Source organism: Bombus impatiens, unplaced genomic scaffold (assembly GCF_000188095.3).
Source record: "Bombus impatiens unplaced genomic scaffold, BIMP_2.2 scf_1079, whole genome shotgun sequence".
NCBI classification, from domain to species: Eukaryota; Metazoa; Arthropoda; class Insecta; order Hymenoptera; family Apidae; genus Bombus; species Bombus impatiens.
The window spans coordinates 102642-126793 of NT_177498.1; the positions used below are offsets into that span (position 1 = coordinate 102642).

General features: G+C 30.7%; 6 protein-coding genes across 10 annotated transcripts; 3 read left to right on the forward strand and 3 right to left on the reverse strand.

Moving 5' to 3' along the window:
• Positions 1 to 759: 759 nt before the first annotated feature.
• LOC100745993 (arylsulfatase B) lies at positions 760 to 5612 on the reverse strand. The gene is made up of 8 exons (XM_012391437.3): positions 5303 to 5612; positions 3795 to 3954; positions 3397 to 3623; positions 3080 to 3320; positions 2656 to 2813; positions 2089 to 2386; positions 1669 to 1976; positions 760 to 1225 (listed from the first exon to the last, which is right to left on the reverse strand). Exons 1-8 carry the CDS (start codon positions 5423 to 5425, stop codon positions 995 to 997), a joined length of 1746 nt encoding a protein of 581 aa, XP_012246860.1. The 5' UTR covers positions 5426 to 5612; the 3' UTR covers positions 760 to 994.
• A 2517-nt stretch (positions 5613 to 8129) lies between these two features.
• Positions 8130 to 9775, reverse strand: LOC100747227 (isopentenyl-diphosphate Delta-isomerase 1). The gene is made up of 2 exons (XM_003493294.4): positions 9407 to 9775; positions 8130 to 9018 (listed from the first exon to the last, which is right to left on the reverse strand). Exons 1-2 carry the CDS (start codon positions 9674 to 9676, stop codon positions 8563 to 8565), a joined length of 726 nt encoding a protein of 241 aa, XP_003493342.1. The 5' UTR covers positions 9677 to 9775; the 3' UTR covers positions 8130 to 8562.
• A 717-nt stretch (positions 9776 to 10492) lies between these two features.
• On the forward strand, positions 10493 to 14017 carry LOC100749970 (serine/threonine-protein phosphatase 5). 2 transcript variants are annotated; one of them, XR_002947622.1, is made up of 9 exons: positions 10686 to 10779; positions 11275 to 11664; positions 11744 to 12030; positions 12168 to 12273; positions 12343 to 12485; positions 12660 to 12967; positions 13068 to 13149; positions 13221 to 13350; positions 13436 to 14017. XR_002947622.1 is itself a non-coding variant. In XM_012391458.2 (8 exons), the coding sequence occupies exons 1-8, from the start codon at positions 10686 to 10688 to the stop codon at positions 13278 to 13280; spliced, it is 1470 nt and encodes a 489-aa protein (XP_012246881.1). In that variant the 5' UTR covers positions 10493 to 10685; the 3' UTR covers positions 13281 to 14017. The 2 variants fall into 2 exon arrangements, 1 of the variants encoding a protein (XP_012246881.1); XM_012391458.2 differs by having other exon boundaries at positions 10493 to 10779; positions 13221 to 14017.
• LOC105681498 (cancer-related nucleoside-triphosphatase homolog) lies at positions 13598 to 15496 on the reverse strand. Its single transcript, XM_012391490.3, has 5 exons — positions 15365 to 15496; positions 15019 to 15086; positions 14571 to 14742; positions 14394 to 14499; positions 13598 to 14319 (listed from the first exon to the last, which is right to left on the reverse strand). Exons 2-5 carry the CDS (start codon positions 15071 to 15073, stop codon positions 14041 to 14043), a joined length of 612 nt encoding a protein of 203 aa, XP_012246913.1. The 5' UTR covers positions 15074 to 15086; positions 15365 to 15496; the 3' UTR covers positions 13598 to 14040.
• Positions 15074 to 19377, forward strand: LOC105681494 (DDB1- and CUL4-associated factor 5). Of its 4 annotated transcripts, none has more exons than XM_012391415.3 (8): positions 15074 to 15147; positions 15570 to 15940; positions 16174 to 16354; positions 16429 to 16698; positions 16770 to 16996; positions 17080 to 17294; positions 17364 to 17634; positions 17716 to 19377. In XM_012391415.3, exons 2-8 carry the CDS (start codon positions 15745 to 15747, stop codon positions 18711 to 18713), a joined length of 2358 nt encoding a protein of 785 aa, XP_012246838.1. In that variant the 5' UTR covers positions 15074 to 15147; positions 15570 to 15744; the 3' UTR covers positions 18714 to 19377. The 4 variants fall into 4 exon arrangements, with proteins under 4 accessions (XP_012246838.1, XP_012246839.1, XP_012246837.1 ...); XM_012391416.3 differs by having other exon boundaries at positions 15081 to 15143; XM_012391414.3 differs by having other exon boundaries at positions 15098 to 15321.
• A 247-nt stretch (positions 19378 to 19624) lies between these two features.
• LOC100750090 (integrin alpha-4-like) lies at positions 19625 to 24061 on the forward strand. Its single transcript, XM_024371017.2, has 10 exons — positions 19625 to 20047; positions 20126 to 20504; positions 20859 to 21154; positions 21327 to 21786; positions 21876 to 22018; positions 22090 to 22539; positions 22606 to 22769; positions 22867 to 23363; positions 23449 to 23738; positions 23810 to 24061. The coding sequence occupies exons 1-10, from the start codon at positions 19625 to 19627 to the stop codon at positions 23843 to 23845; spliced, it is 3138 nt and encodes a 1045-aa protein (XP_024226785.1). The 3' UTR covers positions 23846 to 24061.
• The last annotated feature ends 91 nt before the right edge of the window (positions 24062 to 24152 follow it).

Consider the following 24152-nt stretch of genomic DNA (forward strand, 5'->3'; position numbering starts at 1 on the left):
AAACTATTTTGTATTCGATAATTTTATTCTCTCTGTGAGATTTACCACTTATTTTATTCGTATTTTAAAATATCCTATGGAACTCGTATCGTTGTATTTACGTAAATAAATTAATCGCATGTTTAAAATATTTGCGTATGTACATTAAACTTGGAATTGTAATGCAAATGGGACGTTTTCCCAGTTCTTATCAGATGTATAATTTTTAATTTAAACAGAATTAGTAAACAGTATGGACATTTCGTAAATAATAAACTCGTAAAACTCGACTGCTAAATAAACGACTTAAGTTATGGCAGGTAACGAGTATACTTCGCTATAAGGCTATCGTCCAAAGCACCTAAATTACATATTCGTTTGAATTACGCAGCAAGGTCGGCAAAATCGTTAATTACAACGTAGATATGAAGCTATTTATTTCAATTTCTGCCTCGCTAATCATATTTATCGTCATAATTCACCAGTTAACCCGAAGCATTGCCAGCCATATTTTTACATTTTCTTTCGATGAAATCGCTCGACTATGAACGTTATTCCTAGTTGTTTTAGTAACAATAACAATTTACGTTCCAAATTGTTGGCGTTCTAACTGTAACCGCTTTGCTTTAACAATCAAACCGATTGCGCTGTTAAATATTACATCGCTAGAAACGTCTAATTTTATATAAATTTAATGCAATATAAAATTATTAATTATAGAACATAAAAGATTGAACTAGTTAAAATACAAATAACAGCATAAAATATTAAAAATTGTGCTATTCTTTTAAAACGTTCATTTACTTTGCTAAAATTTCTGATGATAAAACAACCACAAATAGATATGTTCTGCTTGACTCTTCGAAAACTGTTCAGTTTGGCAAATTATTACCCTGTTGTTTAAAACTCTGTGTGCCATTTCAAGTTGAGTCAACTGATTTGCGATTTTCGACAATCATTTGATACTGCGACAATATTTCCTTATAGAATCACTGCTCGAACAAACGTTGCATGGTCATATAAAATTGCTCAGTAATATCGAAACCAAAATCACCGATATGTGGATGTAGTAGACTAAGTTGCCAAGTACAGCTGCAGCGTTGCACAGCGCATCCCCTGATTTCACCCACGGTCCCCACGTATCGTTTCTATTTCTCGGATCTGCCGACCAATCGATCGGTTTTTTCATTTGCTTCACCAAAATGTGGCTATACTCTTCCAGAAAATAGTTCAAGTCTCTGGCGATCTGCAGACGACAAATCGGTACATTATAAAAATATATAGAATATCACGTAGCAAGATCGGTGGTCGTAACGACGATTTTTAATAATAATAATAACAACAACAACAACAACAACAACAATAATAATAATAATAATAATAATAATAATAATAATAATAATAATAGAAAGGAAACGAAAGGAGAGGGAGACGCAAGGCCGATCATTATAGAAGACTGTGACTCGAAGAACATCGATAATGATGGCACAACGTTGGATGGCATTAGCGATGTTCAGCTGTGCTTGCGTTCATGCTATTTACTGTACGCATTGTCGACATCGATATGACATCAGCATTACATCAGCACTGCATTAACACAACGTCAGCACTAGATCAGCAACGCAATGACATATTGATATCGCTTTGACTAGCCGAAATAACGTAAAGGTATTCGTACCTATTACTCACCCTGACATACGTTTCCGCGATGTTCCTTGTTTCGCATGGATCGTTCACTATGTCGAATAAACATTCCGTGACGTTGCAAGGCGTGAGCATCTGTCTGCGGTAATACGTGAAATTTGCATTACACTGAACCGTTGCATCTTGCCGTAATCGTACCATTGTACTCGGTTGTGTCACCGGACCACCCAAATGATAAGTGAGGCTCTCAGAAACGGTACTTTTCATCACGATATCCGTGTACGTAGGTAGCGTCTCTAACGTCTTTCCAGAGTCGCCATAGTATCCGTCGTAATAACCATTTTCGTTGGTACCTTGAACCATTTTTTAGGAAAAATCCCTAATTATCTAGAGAAGGACGAAATCTTCGTCGACTTCGATCACCCTAGCGGTGGTTTTTATTTTATTCTGCATTTTAGTAGTTACCCCTCAACAATTTAAATCGACTATAGATCGCTCCCTCAGTTTTTAAAACTTCGTCGATATTCAACAAAAGTTTATCTCTGCCACGTCCACGTCCACTTCCTTCACTAAGTAGACGCCATTGATCGATTCCGTCGATCTTGCCTAGATCCTTCAGATCTCCACCAGCTGCAGAGTACAATGTTGGCAACCAATCCGTTATGTGTACCAATTCATTGGATACGCGGGCTGCTTTCTGCAGCCTGGACGACCACAATGCCGCGACTCCTCTCACGCCTCCTTCGTATAACGTGTATTTTGTCTGTAACAATAATATTCTAAAATGTAGATGTATACGGTGGACTCTCGGTTATCCGAGTCCCGTTCAACCGATATTATCCGAGATGCTTCGAGCTTTAGCGTAACTTCACTTTCGTCGAAATTTTGACACGAAATTCTGACGTACAATGTCAATTATAACGTATAATAAATTCGATTATTCGAAAGTTTGAGATTGAATTTGAGAATGCTGAAACTTAGGTGATTCATTTTCAAGTGGATAGAAGCTCCGTCTTAATGACGTGATCTTACCCCTCTTAAGGGATAGTTGGAGCCGTAGTTCCTGTATCTACCGACCGAAGCTGCTCCGTTATCGGTTAGAAACAGAATCAAGGAGTCCTTCAACATTCCTTTCTCGCCTAGCGCGTGAAATATGCGCCCAACCGACTCGTCCAACTTCGACACCATTTCTAGAATAAGACAAGCGCATTCAATTAGTCGTGTGATTTATGAGATCGTAAACCGTACAAATACGAACTAAGATAACGAGATCTGTCACAGAAAAGGTGAACTATTTATGCGGCTTTTAGCGACCAGCCTATTTTCATCCGACGAAGCCAATCTGAATTGTTTCCTTCGTAAATTTCTAAAAGCCTCTTCTCTAAAATTTCCATTTTTCCAGTTGTACTACTGTCAGTGCGAAGCAGCTATGTCTAAATTAGACGCGTCTACGTACTAGCGTATTTGCGACGATTCGGCTCGCGAATGTGTATAGGCTCTCTATCGTTGTACACGTTCATTGGTTGTTCTAAAGGTGCGTGAACAGCAAGATGCGATAACTGGAGATAAAGAGGCCTATTAAGTTCGTGATTCTCGATGATGTTGATCGCTTCACGGGTGAACATGTCTGTCGCGTATTCGCGATTCATCCCGTAAGCTGGATCGTCTCCGCGATGCATATCGTATCCGCTCATGTTCTGGAAGTGTACAAATAAGATATCTTATAAAACTTCTACTTGCTTTGCTACTCTCACATTGCTTTTAACATCTCACCTGATTCGAATAGCTATAATCGTAGTAAGAAATATAGCTGTTGTAAAAACCGAGGAACGTATCGAAGCCTCTGTGCAATGGCGTGTACTGAGGTGTATAGTAACCCATATGCCATTTTCCAATTAATTTCGTGGTATATCCTAAGCCTCGTAAATGCTCTGGTAAAATTTTGATGTTGAGTGGCAGGCCACGTGGTTCGCCACCGCGAATGTCAGCTCCTTGCATCCCTATATAGATCAACAATTGCAAACAAAATTGATGTTGCATTAAACAAGAATATTCATGAGATGTTACGTATACTATAGGTGTACGCAGCATAAATTCGTAGTACGATTTAGAGTCAGGTAGAGTCCAGTAACTCAAAATAATAATATTTCTAAACGTGTACAAATACGTACCGATACGGATTGGATACTGTCCAGTGAAAAAAGCTGTCCTGGATGGCGTACTTGACGGTAGTACATAGTGTCTGTTTAGTATAATCCCATTGTACCCGAGTGCATCGATGTTAGGAGTTGGTATCTGATTCGATCCATGAAAACTAACGTCATTCCATCCCTATCAGACAAAATAAACCTCAAATCGTAAAACTATCTTCATACCATTGCAAACTAAGTTAACTTATTTTCTACGTAAAATAGGGTTCATAATTTTAGACGCAATGTTAAATTATAATGTAACGTATCATTAGTGCTAATACTAATTAAAGTTATTGGCAATTGACAAAGTGGCAGGAAATGTCTGTTCAATGTAGAAGTTCTAGAACAATTGAACCCTGTGTTTGTTCTAAAAGTTAAAATAGATTTCGTGAAATGTTAGCTACTCATTAGACATAAAAACTCAGCTTAAATGGTGCAGGTATATTCCTTGTTTCGCTTTAAATTTAACAAACTATCTAATCCCGCTTGTGGCAAGAAATAAAAGATTAACAGATAAGTCTTCGGAACTCTGCACGGAATAAGATCTAAACCTAGTAACTCTGAGGGATTATCGTTGGACTATACCTTCTCGCCATATTATCCAAGATTACATTCGCTAAGTGACCTAATTGAGCCAGTTGTAAATTCGAGAAATAGATTATATATGTAAGAAAGAAGCTAGTATATCCGGTGGTACATTAGCGAATACCAACGTAAACTGGCTTCCTAACATGCCAAATGTCAAAATGATATACTCCCAAGGTAAATTACGCTTATACATCTATGAATGAGATAATAAACGATTATATAATAATAAAATATGACAGCATAATAGTAGTAATTGATATGTCATGGTAGATAAGAGGGAGATTTTTGTTTTGCGGTTAGGATGAGTCACAAGCACTAGCATCCTTGTTAGATGAGGGGGCGTAAGTAATTTTCAAGTCACGATAATTGCCTTAACTAAGGATAATTTTAATTCAAAACGCTTTCGTACTACAGATTAATTCCAGCGAATTAGACGAAGCAGACAAGCATAAGTAATATATGGACGGTTGCACTTTGCATAAGTACAACTTTCGTAAATTTTTATTTCAATTTGTAGTTTTCATCTACTTTCTGGACTGGGCAACTATAATAGGTCATGTCCTACTTCTTAAATTAAATTGGCACGTGTCGATCTAATGCAAAACGTTAAAATATCCAGTACCCATTTCACACGATGTAGCTGATCTTTTACCAAATCACTTGTTTTATAAAATTCTTAAATTTATATGCCGTACAAATAATTTACATTTTGATTAACTCGTCAGTATTTAAATTCGCTGCAAACATTATAAAAGTTTCGTATACGATATACCAAAACATAATAAAGCTAACGTTTAATAATTTTGCTAAAAATATATAAGTTTTAAATGAAATAAATTTACAAGTTAATGAAACTTATTTGTTGAGCATTAATTTTAAATAATATATTATAGTCTTACCAAATCGTCAGCCATAAACACAATAATATGAGGCGACGTTTCATACAGGCCGAATGCACAATCGATGAACAATATTAGGGGCAGCAAAGACGTACTTATCCAAATGATGGAAAACCGACGCATTCTTCGCAGAGTTGAACGAAAGAAACAAAGTAAACAAAGAAGCAACAAAGTAAAAATATAATAAAAATCTAACGAAAAATTGAAAAATGCTTAACACAGAGCACTTTTTCTTTTTAGCACTTTAAAACACGGTTCACCAAGAATGATGGTGAGAACATTGTGCCCGCGATGTTTACGAAGGAACTTCTAGGAATGACGAAAGAATGAGGAACAGAGATAAACGTTTATATAGTCCACCCACGAAGAAGCATGTCATGAATGGATCACTCGAAAGGGGAGGGAAAGTACACTAATAATTACGACAATAAAGAAGGTACGTGTTTCAGCTGGGTTGCTTCTCGTCTTACGTGTTATTTTCCGTACTTATGTAATTGTCTATCTGCGTACGAGATATTCTGTACGTGTCGACTAATTTTTAAGTGCTATTTAAGTTATAATAGAATATATTATAATAACTGGATATATATTAACTGTTAGAAAAAATCAAGGAAACGACATACTGATCTTGATGTCTGGTCAAAGTTTTATGAAATTCAAACAGGTTCACAAAAGAAATACTGATTCAAAGTAAGCTCCCTTATTGTCTCGGTGGTAACTAAGGAACGATAACAAAGAAATTATCAAAATATTTTTTTTAAATATCTTGATAATTAATAATTTGTTTATTATTGTACCCCATTACTCCTTTGCGTAGAATGACGAGGGGAATCTTTCTATGTAAAAATAAGTATACATTTTCATTCAAAAATATAATGCAATTGTTGATTGTACACACACCTTTGCACTTTTAAACAAAACACGATCCTGCGGATGCACTCTCTTAACCATTCGTTTTTCTCCTTTGACATTTTTCTGTGACTGCACTGGTAACACAATTGCATGGACCACCCTATACACATTTCCAGACTGCTTTCAAATTTTACCAATATGATCATGATAGTCGCGTCTCATTACACTCATAAAATTTCAAAATGCTTTGTATATCATGATATATGTATATACATAAAAGTTTCCCACATATCTTAAAGTGAATGAATTTCAAAATATTGAAATAAACGAAAAAAACAAATTACAGCTAGATGCTTGGGAGATGTATTTACAATTTCAAAACTCACAAAACTCACAAAATGTATTTAAAAGTTTAAAAGAAGGAGTCGGAAGAAGATAAAGTTCTTAAGATCTTTATTAAAGGAATGAAACAAGCGAGGATAATAATTCTAAAAGAAAATCAAACTTCCGTTCCTTTATTTGTAATTCTATAATACTTTAAAATTTATTTAAAAAAATACACAGTTTATAGTTTTCGTCTTCGCAACTTCCAATAAAAACTCATAATCCTATACTTCTGAAATACACATTGCATCGTCATTCTCATCGAAAAACATAGAATTCTGGAATAATCTTTTTTACACGTGTAATAGGTATGTATATCTATATTATATAATGTTCAGCTAAATGTATAACTAAATAGGTATTTTATTCAATAATCTCCGACAATCTTTAAAAAGATAAAAAATGTGCTTTATATTTTTGCTGCATTGCCTTATTTTATTATATAATTTATTATATATAAATATATTATATAAATATAAAAATATATATTATATAAAATTACTATTTCCCTCTCATTGACATACTTTAATTGGAAGACATCGCTCATTTGCCGCAACAACGACTGGAAATTTCTAGTTTTTTTAGTTATTGGCGCAAAAAAAACAGTTGATCTTTAAGCTGTTAACCTCTCCGCATTTACTGACAAGGTGTCTCGTAAACTGATTTTTACCGAATCTATGAATAAAATATCTCGCACTAATGCGTGTTTTAGTGAATAAAACACATGTTAATGCTGCATAAATTCCTAATAATGCAGCACTAATATTAATAAACATTATATCGTGAACTATCTCGCCCATAGATATAAAGGATTAATAATAAATTAAACGAAAGTATTAATAAATGACAATAAAATAAAACCTTTATTAGATGAAAACAAATATATCCCAATATTAGACTGAGGTAGACATAAAATTGCATAATTATTTTCTGCCTGTAATTAAATATTTTAGCACAACTTTTCCTTTTAAATTTGTATTTCTTTAAAACACTCATATTTTTCTATACTCTTGTTGGTTAAAGATGGAGACATCCGTCATTTCTAATATCCAATCAATATCTTTATTCAATATATTTTCAACCCATTAAATACTAATTCTATATTAAATTATTAAATCATAGTGATATAATATTTTATTGTACAACAAGAGAATTTAATAATCATATAACAGTTTATAAACGCAATAGGTTTATTCATAGAATCGTTGAAAAATTACGCATATTTTGTATATAAATAATAAAGTTGTGAACCCTTACAACAAACCATTTTTTATTAACCTTTGAAATACCATCAAATATAGAAATTAATGTTATTTTTTAAACCTTTAAAACCTTTTTTAGACCTCTGAGATCTTTTTTAAACTTCTTAAACCTTTTTTATACCTTTTAAACCATTTTTGAAATTATAATGAAGATATTTCTATTACATTTTACCGATCATGTTCTATTATTTTATTGCATTATTCTAAATATTATATTCAATACATGATAAAAACCATTTTTTCTTTGACTTTTTAATAATGAATAAAGTGGAAGATACATTAACATAAGGATGTAGAAAATTGTTTTAAATTTATCATTCGTTGCAGTATAAAATTTTTATATCTTCGTATTTTTGAGTTTTACTTTTTATTTACACACTTTTTAGTAAGAAAATAGTATTTAAGAAAGATTAGTTCATGGTTTACTATATATTTACAAAATTATTTTTCCTATGACAAAAATGTATTCACAAAATTTATATAAGTATACAAATTGTCTAATGGTAATTAGCCAAGTTATCAAAATTATATTAAATATTTCAATATTTACAAAGTGCAAGTTTATATGAACAAATTTACTTTTGTACTTATACTGCATTATATTTATAGTGTACAACTTATTGCATAAAACTAATCATCTTGTACGGATTTCATCCTCAAATCTTTTGTTATTAATTATTTAAATATTTGGATGGTAATAAAATACCTTAATTAACGTTATGTGTGATAAGGCTATTGAACTTAATTCTTTGTTCAAAGGTATTATAAAAATCTTTGTATTGTTTTATGATCTTGTATTTTTTCTAATGAATGTAGATTATCCCACCACGATGACAATTTATGCTTAAGAATTAATTTAAACCAGGGACTCAATGGACTAAGATTTTTCTCAATATCTTTGATTTCTGATTTTGATACCCAACGAATTTCACTGATTTCATCTGGATTTGGATCCAATGTTACATTATCTTTTTGTATAAATAACACATAATCTATTTCATGTTCACCCCATATACCTTCCACATCTTGATAATGAATTCTTGTTAAGTAGAAAAAATCTGATAGCAAAATTTCTGACAAAGGAATTCCTAACTCAAAATTCAGTCTTCTTCTTGCTGCTCTACGAATTCCTAGTGCCTCATGTTCTTCAGTTTCTTCAGGAATTTCAAATAATGGATGACTACAGCATGTATTTGTATAACGGTTTGGGAATGTTATCTATAAAAAAAAAAAATCTTCTGCCATTAATCTAATATACTTAATATAAATGTATAACTTTTGTATAAAAACTACAGAAGAAAAACATGATAAGTCACATTTCCTAGTTCTTATAAGGCAGTGATTTTAAAATTTATTATATTTACAATAAATCTCATATTAACAAAATTGCCTTTTTATTTGATTTTGGAGCTAAATATGTATTTTTTTATCTTCTTTAAAATATTTTGGATATTTCTCATTATAATATTAAAATATTACTTATCTTAATAATTAATGTAACGGAAGTTCACCTTTGTAATCATAAAGTGACATTCAAATGAGAAATCAACAAAAATGTACTTATCATATTTTTCTTCTGTGATCTACATATACAAGAAGTACATACCTTATTGGGAGACCTTTTTTGAAGTAATAGTTCTCCTTTACCATTGAATAAAAAGACACTAAATGCTCTATGAAGTAAAACTTGTCCATTAGAATTAACAATGTGACAGTCTCTTTTTGTGGCATCACCAAGAGGCTTGTCCGACTCATCAACAAGAATACAACGTTCCTCTAAAGCAGCTTCCTGCAAAGGTTGGGCACTACCGAAACTCCTCATTGGTGATGTTAAACTTCGTATAGCAGCACGCAATGTTCTAGCCACTTGAGCCATCACAGTAGTCTCCTCTTAAATAGTATTGAAAAATGTTCAACGTACAACAATTTATACACTCAAGCTGGCTCCAATATAGTATGATATGCAAAGTATAGGTTAATTAAATCAGTGACCTTCCTTTAAAAGTTATTTACATTATTTGAGCTTGAAGATTATTATGGATGCGATATACTCGGGGATATGCAAAATTATCAAAATCAGTAAGAAGTTAAATCTAACATGTATATTTAAATGATGGTATAAACATAAAACGTTTAACTAGAAATACGACAAGCATACTAGGCGGGGAAACTTTCTTTTTGAGAAATGCGGCCATATATTTTTGACATACATATTACATAAATCATCTTTCCTGACGTCATGATAGCATCTTTTGAATAAATACATAAGATTTTTTGATCCACTGTGAATGCTTCCAATTGTAGATCAACCAGTTCTCTTATGATAAAGATTTATACACACTGAAATATAGAGAGCGTGGTGGTAGAGTTTTGAATATACTATACTAATAACAAAATTGGCTATTGTGATATAAAAGAAATAAGTTTTTGTTAAAAACGATATTTATTGTAAGCAATTAAAATAATCATTTAAGAATAATTTTATAAAATGTATAGATAATAATTAAAAATACTGTAATTTAATCTTAAATTGTTATGATCATTTTGTTGCCTAATAAATAAAATATAAAGGATGCAATAGACATGATATTACAGAAAAATTGCAGAAAATTTAATATATCATGAAATTTTATATTATGTATAGTTATAGTATAATTATGTCATTTGAATCGTAATGATCGATAGTTCTCGTTGGTTCTCGACTTCGATCGATCGAATCGCTTCGTGGGGTAGTTGAGTAGATTTCAGGGTTTCAGTGTGTCTGCAATAAAGACCGTTATATAAAAAAAATTATTGTTTCTTTAATGTGTTATTTATTGTCTACGTTTCGATATAATTTAAGTCATTTTATATCATCCCATTAGTTTGTTAGTATAAAGCGCAAAATGAGTGAGAACGCAGAAATTACGGGAGTAATATCGCCAGAAGATGCGGCCAAAGCGGAAAAATTTAAAGAAGAAGCAAATGAATATTTTAAAAGTGCGTTTACAAACTTTCCTTATAAATTTGATCTTGCTATTTATTTTGTGTTTAGATGCCAAGCTAAGCAAAAATTCATGATTAACATTAGAATAATGTAATTTAGTCACGTGTACGTTGAAAACTAACCCAACTTCCGTAACGTAAATTATCATTAAATTATCAAGTGTAAACCTAATCATTATAAGTTTTGAAATTCAAAACAATCAGGTTCCTTGTTATATCGCTGCTAAAAGTTTATTCTAAATAATTATGTTCATTTGTAATGTTTGTCACTTTAATTATGACATTTCATATAACATGTTTTATTTGATGTGTCAAATTTGTAGTAATTTCATTTTGACAACATAAAAGTGTTAATTTTTAGAGTACTTCCATTATAGCGAAATAAAAAGTAATCTGTTATCCTTCCGGTGTATATGTTGAGAACAAACAAAACATTAATTATAATTTTTTCGCTATTATCTATCGTATATTTCATTATTTTCTTTTTAGATCAAGACTATGACAAAGCCATAGAATTCTATACTAAAGCTATAGAAGTAAATCCTACAGTGGCAGTTTATTATGGAAATAGAAGTTTTGCTTATCTAAAAACAGAATGTTTTGGATATGCACTTACAGATGCATCAAAAGCTATTGATTTAGATAAAAATTACGTGAAGGGATATTATCGTAGAGCTGCAGCTCATATGTCACTTGGCAAGTTCAAACTAGCTCTTAAGGATTATAAAACTGTTACTAAAGCAAGACCAAATGATAAAGATGCAAAGATTAAATACACAGAATGTTCTAAAACATTAAAAATGTTAGCCTTTGAAAAAGCAATCTCAGTGGAAGAAAATAAAAAAAATATAGCAGATATGATTAATTTAGAAGCAATGGGTAAATTATACTTAATATTTATTTAATGAGTTTAAATATGCTTAAAAAAAGTTCTGTTGTGATTGTTTTTGTTTTACAGCTATCGAAGATGAATATACTGGGCCTAAACTTGAAGATGAAAAAGTTACGTTGCAATTTATGCAAGATTTATTAGTATGGTATAAGGAACAAAATAAATTACACCGTAAATATGCTTATAAAATTCTTTTAGATATAAAAGCATGGTTTATGGCACAACCAAGCTTAGTTGACGTTACAATTCCTGAAGATAGTAAATTTACTATCTGTGGAGATATACATGGACAATTCTATGATTTACTTAATATATTTGAATTAAATGGATTACCATCAGAAACTAATCCATATGTATCTTTTATAATAGTAAATAAGTTATACCTATTACTACATTTCATATTTACTAATTTAATGATTAAATATACTACAATTAAATATATTACTAATACAAGTACAATAGTATCATATATTTCTTAATAGTTATACAGTTATTCAATGGAGATTTTGTAGATAGAGGCTCCTTCTCCGTAGAATGTATATTTACCCTATTTGGATTTAAATTATTATATCCAAACCACTTTTTTATGTCTAGAGGTATACTCTTACCAATCTATTTATATCATTAACATGTTGTACATATTCATAGTAAAATACAATATTTAGGTAACCATGAATCTGCTACAATGAATCAAATGTATGGATTTGATGGTGAGGTTAAAACAAAATATTCTGCTCAAATGGCTGAGTTATTTACAGAGGTCTACAATTGGCTCCCTCTTGCCCATTGTCTTAATAATAGAATACTTGTAAGTTTATATCGTTACGTAGAAGAGAGATATTGAATTTAATATAGTAGGTAACCAAGGAAGTTTGCGTTGTTTTAATCAATAACAATCAATAAAGAATGAAGCAGACTTTGCTGGTTTCCTGATAGTTATGCAATGGTGTATATATAAATTATGTGTTTATGGGATTTGTAGGTAATGCATGGTGGTCTATTTTCAAGAGACGACGTTACGTTAAAAGAAATTCGAGAAATTGATAGGAATAGACAACCACCAGAAGAAGGGCTAATGTGCGAATTATTATGGTCAGATCCACAACCACAAGCTGGAAGAGCACCCAGTAAAAGAGGAGTTGGTGTACAGTTCGGCCCTGATGTTACACAAAATTTCCTTGCCATGAACAATCTTGATTACATTATAAGAAGTCACGAAGTGAAAAATGATGGATATGAAGTTGGTCACTTTGGAAAATGTATTACTGTATTTTCTGCTCCAAATTATTGGTACATAAACGTGTATTATTAGTTTAAAAATAATTGTTCTTTATGAAATGAACGATCTTTAATACAGTCATTGTATATTAATTTTATTATTTATTCTTAGTGATACTATGGGTAACAGGGGCGCTTTTATCACACTTAATGGTAAAGATATGGAACCCCATTTCACATCATACGAGGCAGTGGTATGTTACAAACTAATTAATAAGTTTTATAATTTTTAATTGTACTACATAAGGATGTACTTTTGTTTCAGGCTCATCCAAATATAAGGCCAATGGCATATGCTAATTCTCTACTAAAATTCATGTGCTAGTGGAACACCCTAGGTATTATTGATAAATAAATGAATAACAATAACTGAATACGAGTAGCCCAATCAAAGTGTGCGTAATATATTTGATACCGAAATGGAGAAGGTGAGAAACAGTTAGGCTTCTCCAAAACAATAAAGTACTGTATTCTTTTTAGGAACATGAAAATCTTCTGTATCATAATAACTGCAATGAAGATGTAATATTGATGGGTACAAAAATGAAAAAGTTTGCTTGTTTTGAGAACATGCAAACAGACATATATCAAATTTTCTTGTCTATGATAAGACTAATGCCTCATTAGCAATTTATGTTTCACTGTAACGAAATGACGCAAAGAAGAAAAGAAACGTTTCTATTTTGTACCCTCAATTGAACCACCTTATTCACTAAAGATTTTAATGTTCACGCACAAGCTGAGTAAATGATCTCAAAGATCTCAACAGATTAACTTATATTCTAATATTTGCAGAAGGTGCTGAACATATAATGAACACACCTGTTATTCTTTTAATTTATTCTTTAATGAATAATGGTGGTTTTTACAAGACGATAATTATTACGAAAATATCTAATACATATGCAATTTAGCATGACTATGTAGTACAATTTTCCAGCCAGTCACTATTTGTCACGTTATTTGTGATAACTACTTTTTTACAAACTTAACGTGATTGGAAGGATTTCTTTAATCTAACATTTTGTTTTTTTGTTAATAATAAACGATGTTTATAATGTATTTAAAATTTATATTGTTTTTCTTTAAAAAAAGGAAACTTGTGTACCTTGTGAAATGAGCGGAAAAATTTCTCCTGGTAAATTATCTCGATTTTGACGATTCACAGTTATAATTTTACATCTTTTATCTGCATGAAGCTTTTGGAACAATGATAAATGCCGTTGCGGTACTTTATGCATTTGAGGTATCGTCGCAATTACAAAAGGTATTTTTGAAGTTCCAAAAAATAACTTCACTATTTTATCATGAAATCTTTGACTAAACAATTCCATTTTTCCAATTTCATCTATGATTAATATGTCCTAAGGAAATCGAAAATTAATGAATTGATTACAATTATAAATATGTATAAAATATATAAAACTATTCTGCTTACTGCATTTGAATCAAAGACAGGCAATGCTGTTGCTTCAAAATCATTAAGAAACACATGATAATTCCCCACTTTATATTTAGAGTGCTGCGACTGGTTTATCACATTTCTGTTTACAAGTAGTATTGTCTTAGTCAAAAAGGAAATTAAACTTTATATATTTAAGAAATTAATACCAACTCAATTCGTGCCAATGTTGATTTTTCGTCACGGTTTTTCATTAGCACAACATCAAATCCAATCCTGCTACCACTTTGACCTCGAACTTCTTCAGTATAAAATCCATCAAACTTACAACTTTGTTCCTCCATCATCAAAGCTAACTTTTTACATAACGTAGTTTTTCCTATACCTATGGCAGTTCTCATTTTATTCAAAACCATTATAAACTATTTTTATTTACAATAAACGATTAGAAGATTAACTAATAAATTTTAAAGAATGCAACAAATACATTACTTATTATTATAAAATTACACATGTTATATGACGGTGATTTAAATAAATAAGAAATGTAAATAATTAAAAGAAAAAATATTAAATATTTTGAACATTGAGGATATGTAAAAGTTACTAGTAGTGGGCGATTTTTTGAACACCATGTAATTTTTGAAAATCGCGGACTTACCAGGAGGGCCAGTGAGAAGTACGCGTGAGACACGCAATGCGGCGCCGGTATCCATGCTTCTTGTTTTTCTAGAAGTGTTTAAGTAACAGTTGTGAGTGACACTTGCATATAAACGTAAGAAGATAGTAGGTAATCGAAATAAAAAGAAAAAATATTTTTATTTAATGGGGCTATTTAGTTAGAGATATATGTATCGATGATATGGATAAGAAATCGAAAGGAAAAGATTGATAATATTAGCCACAACGTGGAGTCGCTGAATAGCGATCAGCTGATTGTGCTCGAGTAAGACAATCTGTTCGGGTGGGCTGAAACGCCTTTGTATATGTGGGTACCTACTACCTACATATGTACTTTGGTTGTGTTCAGAAGTGCGTTGGTGCGTGAGACGCACCTCGTGTAGCTTATGTTTGTGTGAGTTTATGAGGTGTATACTCGCGACACGTCTGTCACAGAATAAATATAAGATCGGTCACGACGAAACTTATAATAGTTACAACCTATAATAATCTCGTAGATTTGATTGCGCCACGAATTTCCCTATTCTATAGGTCTCCCCGGTTTACTAAGTACGCGAGACAGTCTTAGAATCTTTGAGGTGCACTAAGGGTACTTAATCGACGAAGAGAATACGGGCGTTAGTTACAGGATACATGGAAGAAAGGGACGAAGGGTGAAGACGACGGTTCTATCCGTTTTCGTATACGTATCAGTATATGCAAAGAAATGGCTCGTCCTTCCAATTATAATCCGCTCTCGTATTTCGTCGCAAGACAAATCGACGACAAAGTCGACTACTGCAAACGCCTCGTTAATGCAAGGTTCGAAAGCTCCGAAAATCTGTTTAGGAAAGATCTACTATCGCATTATGGATGCGTCAATGCGATTGAATTTTCGAATCAAGGAGATCTATTGGTTTCCGGTAAGAAGTTAACAAATATGTTTGATTTATTTCGTTCTTACACGGCTTATGCCCGTCGATTTAGAAAATTAAAGTTCGACGGAAAATTGAAGCCTTTTGATATTTTTAAGTAATTACACGATTGTGCAAAACATGTGTTAGTTCCTGGATATATGTTTTTGTAATGTATTAAATTGATTATTGAAATGAAAATATATTTATTGTTTAAAATTATTTTATCATTAATTTAACAGGTGGTGATGACAGAAGAGTTTTATTATGGAAAGTAGAGCAAGCAATACAAGATGTAGGCAAACCCACAGTAATGAAAGTTCAACACATTAGTAATATTTTCTGTCTTGGTTACGATAATAGCAAAACAAAAATATTTTCTGCTGGAAATGACGATCAAGTTATTGTTCATGACTTACGAACGTATGAAGCTTCTTCCTTAAACACTTTTATATATAAACATATAGAACTAAACAATTATTTATTTCTTGATATAGGGGAGATGTTGTGAATCTCTTCGTCCATGAGAAACCTGTTTATGGACTGTCAGTACATCCGCATAATGACAATGTATTTGCAAGCGCCTGCGATGATGGGAGAGTTTTAATTTATGACATACGAGGATCCAATGCTATGGAAACATTTTGTTTGGCACGGTACAAAACTGCTTTTCATTCTGTAATGTTTAATCCTGTTGAGCCGAGAATGCTTGCAACCGCCAATGCTAAAGAAGGAGTTAGCATGTGGGATGTAAGAAAACCTTTGAAGTAAGTAAAAAATTCAAATAAAATCATATGAAAATGTTTCGTCAAAATAATAACTATAATAATATTTACAGACCTATATTACGTTATGGAAATGAAAGTTCAGCTCAGAGTTGTATGAATGTTAGATTTAATGCAGCAGGTAATAGATTGCTAGCTTTGAGAAGAAGATTACCTCCTGTACTTTATGATGTAGACTCTTCTACTCATTTATGTCAGTTTGATCATCCTGGATACTATAACAGTTGCACAATGAAATCATGTTGTTTTGCTGGAGATAATGATGAGTATGTCCTTTCTGGTAAGTAGTACTGCAATAATCATAAATCTTTTTATATACTTCTTCTGCTAGTATTTACATACATTTCAACTTATAATTTTAAGGTTCTGACGATTTTAATCTATATATGTGGAAAATTCCTTCTGAGGATGTAAAATGGGTAAATTTTGCACACATGGTATTACGTGGGCACAGGTCCATTGTTAATCAAGTACGATACAATCAAGCTAGTTGTATTTTTGCTTCATCTGGAGTTGAGAAACTCATAAAGATTTGGAGTCCATTTCCTCTTGGAAGCAATTGCTTAGGTGGATTAAAGGTAATTTATGGAATAATTTTATTATACATGTTGATAGCATATATCATTGTTTCTATATTTATATTTTAGAGGGATGATGGAAGACAAGAGAGGCAAAGGAGAGTATTTACACATGATGAATATATTGGACTAGTATTACGTAGTGGACAATTTATGACACATGATTATAGCCATCAATCAACCAGAGAAGATCCTAGAATGATGGCATTTTTTGATTCATTGGTACAACGTGAGGTTGAAGGTTGGACTTCTGAAGATATGTCAACAGCACCTCAAACCCCTAGTGATTCTGAAAGTAATCTTATAACTGGACGAGTTTATAGTGCAACAGATTCTGATGGTAAATCTTTTTTTCAAATTTTTACATTGAAGTACTAAACAAAAATAATTTTGAGTGAAATATTAATTTATTTTCTTGTAGACTCTACGGCATTTGACCGTCAATTGATGTCAAGTATTTTGGGGCCAGCGATAACACTGGCATCCCGTGGATCCTGTGGGGGTGGAGTAGCCCCTGAAAGACCATTAGAGTCCCCAAATCGTATAACACAACTTATAGCATATCGTAGAGAAAAACTAATGAAACTTGCAGCTGTAGATTGTGATGCACCAGCAAATAATGCCTCAGCTGCAGCGTCAGAACCATCTGCCTCAGGTTCTGCCAGTGATGGTGACAATGCACAAGTTAAGTGTAAATCTAAATCAAAAGTAAAATTTCTTAAGAGGAAACATAGTAAAATTACTGAGATAAGAAGGGCCGGAATAAAGTGTGCAGTGTTACAAATTAATAGTGACTCTGATAGTGATGAACAACCTGTTGACACAACTCAGCCTAGTACCAGTTCTGGCGTAGTTTCTAGAAGATCACGATATGTTGTGCATATTGAGAGGGAAGCAAAACATTCAAATTACAGCAGTAGCAGTTCAGAGGATAACGACATTTCTGGTAAACGTAAGCATTCGAAAACTGATTCTGATACTTCCACGAAAGTACACAGAAGGAAACACAAAAAATGTAAAAGTAACTCAAAAAGTGACAGTACCAAAAATAAGAGCAAACGGCAAAAAATTGATTATGATACAAAGAAGAAGAAATCAGGCAGAGATTGGAAGCTTTATTTAAATGATGTTAGTAATGCAATAAAAATCCAAAAAGATGGTCCATCAGTGCCAGTGAACAAATCAAGCAAAGTTCCTTCAACTCCTGACAGTGGTATCACATCAGGAGTATCTACAAGTGAAAAAAATGGTGAACAAGCACAGAAGGATCAAAATGATGCAGAGAGCTCAGATCATGAGCAGAAACTAAAAAATCTAGAATATTTTAGAAAGAAGGTGAATGTAGTAAGAAGGAGCTATCGTATTCGATCTAAGCCTTTATCCCAAACTATTTCAACTACAACTGATTCTTCCGATTAAGCTCCTATTACCTTCAACATTTTAATCCCTTTCCTTTTGTACATAATGAATCTGTGATTCCTTGAAGTATATTTTTATAATACTAAGTTCGTTCGCACGCGAATATGACCGGTTTTTTCTATCTTCTTTTAGACTTTATTATTTTTCCGTTATCTTCATATGTATGCTATATTTTATTGGAAACTCTTATCATACAAGACTGTCCCAGAAAAATAAATCTTCTTTCACCATATTTAGAACAATTTTCATTGTCATCTAATCACAATATTTTATAATTGGTACAAAGGATTATACGAATTTAGTAGTTTAAAATGTTTAAAATTATTAATAACTGATGTCTCAATTGTTTAGAAAATTTGATTTATTATTATAATATAAACATGTTTGGATATGACCATTAAATCATATATAATCGAAACTCCAGCAAAACACCGCCGAGAATTATAGGTAAATTGATGCTACATTAGCTATAATAAGCGATCCAGCTAATGTGTATTGTTGACATGGTTTGTAAGTGTGATGGAAAATAATAAAACAATAAATTGATATACATTTTTTTCTTATATGTTTAGCTTTGAAAACAAGTTAAGGATATTGCATTATTTAATCCTGCATTTATACGTCTTTATTAACTTATAATAAATAAAGGAAAGAATGACCTAAATTTATGCATTAATTTATTGTCCAATAAATTTATGTAGTTCTGCTTTATTTAATATCAGAACACGATTTTCCTTTTAATTTTGATAGAAAGCATAAATATACGAAACAAATATGACTAATTCCTTTATGATGTCATTGTGGTTTCTAGATATAAAGTACATTCTTCCTGTGGGTACAAAACCTTAATTCTTTCAGTTTTAGAAATAATGTTCCCTGGTCTTTCATTTTACTAACATCAGTTATTCAGAATGTTATATTTAACTTTATCAACTAAGATTAATATATGGTTTTATAGTTTTACATTTATAATTTTACAGTATAGTATACTAGCATATAATTTAGACATTGATAATGCCAAAATATTTAATATTCCCAAAAATTTTAGTTATCAACGGGGAAGTTATTTTGGATTTTCCGTTGCCCTTTATACAGATGGCCTAGATTCTGTACTACTTGTAGGTGCTCCTAGAGCAAATACAAGCATAATACAAAATGTAATTGAGCCAGGTACTATATTTCAATGTCCAATTAATGAAACATGTAAGGAATGGATTATTGATAGAAGTGGAAATTATAAAGAGAAGGAGTATTCAACAATTAATCAAATTGAGGACAATGCATGGATTGGTGCAACAATTGCTATAGAAAATAAGACTAATCCTACAATTGTGGTATGTTGAAGTCTGTATTTCTTTTTTCATATATTTATCCTTAAAAACTTATAATTACTTAATTAAACTTGTAAGTAGGTTTGCGGCCCACGATTGAAGTATAATATTATAAATAAACGCCAATCTAATTGGTTTATGTACGGCATTTGTTATTTGTCATTAATTAACAGTATTAAGTCTTTCGAAAAAGAATCTAAAAGTAAAATTTTATCATTTGTGAGGCTTAGAGAAGCTATCGATATGAAAAGATATGTTTATAATTTTGGCATGAGTCAAGTTGGTTTTTCTATGCATATGACATCCAATGACCTAAAGTGGGATTTAATATTAGGTAGTCCTGGTGTATTTAACTGGAAAGGTATGCCTTTGTTGGTTACAAAATCAGTTGATGGTAAAATGCAAAATATAATTCCATCAATTAAAGATGAGGAAAGTATTCGTGCAAATAATTATTTTGGTATGTAACACAATTTCTTTTTACTACTAACTGAATATTTTTATAATATATATTTCATTATATATCAAATTATTATTATATATTATTTATTATTATTTTTAAATAAAGCCATTTTTCTTATCATTCCATTATAATTATTAAAAGAAGTAAAAGTAGCAAATGCATGTAAGTATCATAGAATTAAATGAAATTTTTATAATATTAATATTTGTATTTTCTATAAAAGATGTGTTTACAAAATAGTTGGCTTTATACTGATATTAACCACAATATATTAAACCTATAAATTAAGTGAAATAGTTTGTGTAAAATATTGTTGGTATATAAAATAGTAATTTATCATAATTTATTTAGGGTATGCAGTAACATCTGGTTATTTTAGAGAAGGAAAATTGTGGTTTGTTTCTGGTGCTCCAAAGGCTTCACTTATGTTTGGTGCTGTTGCTATATTTACCTTCTCTCATAACGATAATGCGAAATTAGAAATAAAAAAGATTTTGAATGGTGAGCAGTATGGTGAATATTTTGGTGCTGCTTTATCATCATGTAATCTTAATGGTGACAATAGAGATGAATTAATTGTTGGAGCACCATATTGGTCAAAAAATATGGATGAAGGTCGCATATATGTCTTTACTGCTTTACATAATGTATGTACATTTTGTAATATCGCTGAATTATTGCAGAAATAATACTTTGGCTTGAATATAGTAGTCTAAAATTCCTTTTAAAATCTGATTAAATAAGTGTTCAATTTATAAATTAGTATAGTATGTTAATATTAAACTTAATACACATATTGATCTCAAACATTGGTGGTAGGAAATTTTTGAAAAAAAATCATTTGAAGGAAAAATATCTGGAAGTAGATTTGGATCTACTATAACTTGTCTTGGTGATATTGATTATGATGGCTATGGTGATATTGCTGTTGGTGCACCATATGAAGAAGAAAGTGGTGCAATATATATCTTCAATGGCAATAGCAATGGATTACCTAAACATTATAGCCAAAGGATAGTTGGCAAACAATTTGGAAGGAATATCCGTGGATTTGGAATTTCAATTTCCGAACCTCGTGATATAAATGGTGATAAATATCCTGATATTGCAGTTGGAGCTTATTTATCTGAACAAGCAATTTTAATAAAATCAAAACCTGTTATAACAATAACTACAAAATTGTCTTACAATGACAAACAAAAATTATTGAGAAATTCTACATCTTTTCTAATTGATGTGTGTACATATTATGATGGAATAAATACTCCTAATTATCTTCGTAAGTATATAATTTAATTTTTATATACATATATAATGAAGTTATACATAATCTGGAATATCATATTTAATAAATGATATTACATTTAGGAGTTGTTAAATCTTTGAAAATCGACCAAATATATAGAAGAGCTTATTATGGTACAGAAAGAAATAGTGATAACATTTATAAATTGTCTGATACTTTATATAAATCTAAAAATCTATGCAGTCAACTTAAAATATATTTAAAGGTAAAATTTTATACCAGTATCTTTTTAAAAAACATTTTTTTAAATTATATTTTATTTTTTGATTTTGTTAGAAAAATATCCAAAATATAATAAATCCAGTTGAAATATCTATCTCAACTAGTTTAGAAAAGGACTTAAATTTAAATGATAGTAAGATGAAAGTAAACTTTCTCTGTACAACCTGTGTAGCTATAAATAAATTGTTTTCTAAAACTGAAGATTTAATAAAATTACCATTTGCTGTTGATTGTGGTGACGACAATATTTGTACATCAGATGTAAAGATATCACTTTCAACAAATTTAAATTCTAATAACAAATATGTTGTTGGATCAACATTCACTACCAAGCTTAAAATAGATGCTCTTAATTATGGTGAACCTGCTTATCAAGCTAAAATATATGTATATATACCAAAAATATTATCATTAGCAAGTATGCCAGCTTCATGCATGGAAAGTTTTTATACAAATAATACTTTAGAAGCAATTTGTGATCTTGGAAATCCACTTAGAAAAAATGTAAGTGTAATCTGTTAAGTATCAAGACTTTTTCAATAAAGTAACATAATTAATCATTTCTATTAGAAAACATTAATATTAGATTTGGATATGAGTAAAATTCGGTTTGATGTTGATCACGTGGAGCTATGGACCAATTTTAACACACAAAGTGAACAGAAAGATCCATTCAATAATACACATGTTTTAACTATATATTTTGATGTTGATGTTGACATAGTGATTGCAGGGTCAGTATCGCTAGATTTATTTATTGTTATTATTAGTTATACTTCATACTCTCTATAATTATATTATCATTTACTAACTACAATTCTTTTTTATTAGGAAAGCGCAAGATAATTTATATTCATATTCTACTGATAATGAGGATGAAAAATTAAACAATATTCGATTTCGACATATTTATGAAATTCAAAAATTTGGAGATAGTCCAATTGATGAAGTTATACTAACAATTAATATCCCAATATATTGGAAACATTCTACTGGAGATATACAGATTATCAATATAAACGAAACAATTAGTTATCTGGATGGTCAACCATTTTACTGCACACACTTGAATTCTACACTTTCAACTGCTTTAACTAATATATCTGAAATTTACTTTGCAAATACTGAACTGTATACACAAAAAGGATTTATGATGGATACCAATTTTTCTATAAATTCTCCGCCAGAAAACAGGTCAATTTATATCAATTGTACAAATGCTAATGTCAAATGTACATATATTAAATGTGAGCTTGGTCCCTTTCTAAGTTCTTCATCTGTTGCAAAACTTTCACTCATATTGGACTTTTACATATCTGATTTTAAAAGTAAGATTTTTCTTGATATGTATCTTGATTTAACTTTCAAGATATATTGAAAAATTTTACCGTTTCTTTTTAATATTTATTGCAGCAAAAATGATGGAAGAGAAAGACATAATATTTTTCTTGTCTAGCGGACACGTTAATATTTTAGAATCAAATCATGTTATGAAAAAAATTAGACACAAGTCTGATGATACTATTATTGCTACAATGTTCTTAGGTTCACCAGTAACTCAACACATTGCAATGTGGATTATAGCTTTGTCAATTGTCTTAGGAATTTTACTGTTAATACTGTTAATTTTAGCACTACTTAAAATTGGATTCTTTAATCGAAGTAGGAAAAAAGAACTTGAAGCATTAAAATCACAAACAGATGTAAGTTTTTTAAAACATTTTTTACTATATTATATATAGATATTACATTTAATGTATTTGTTACATTACAGAAGAGACATGGGAATACATTGGAAACATGTTCATGAACAGAAATTTTTCAGAAAGAATAAATTTATTAATATATAACTTTTATATATTGTATACATATATATATATGTATATATATATGACTTTTATTCTTCGCATAATTAAGAAAAGAAAATAAATAACAACAACTTACATTTTGTTATCGCATTTGAGTACTATTAGTATCTTTATAAAAATATAATAAATCTTAGAAAATATTAACTTGATTATAAATTTTCAACTACAAAGCTTAAAAGGATTGTATTATAAATATTGTTTCATTTTGTTTATAATCTTTACTTATGTTATGTAACATTCTGTGAAAAT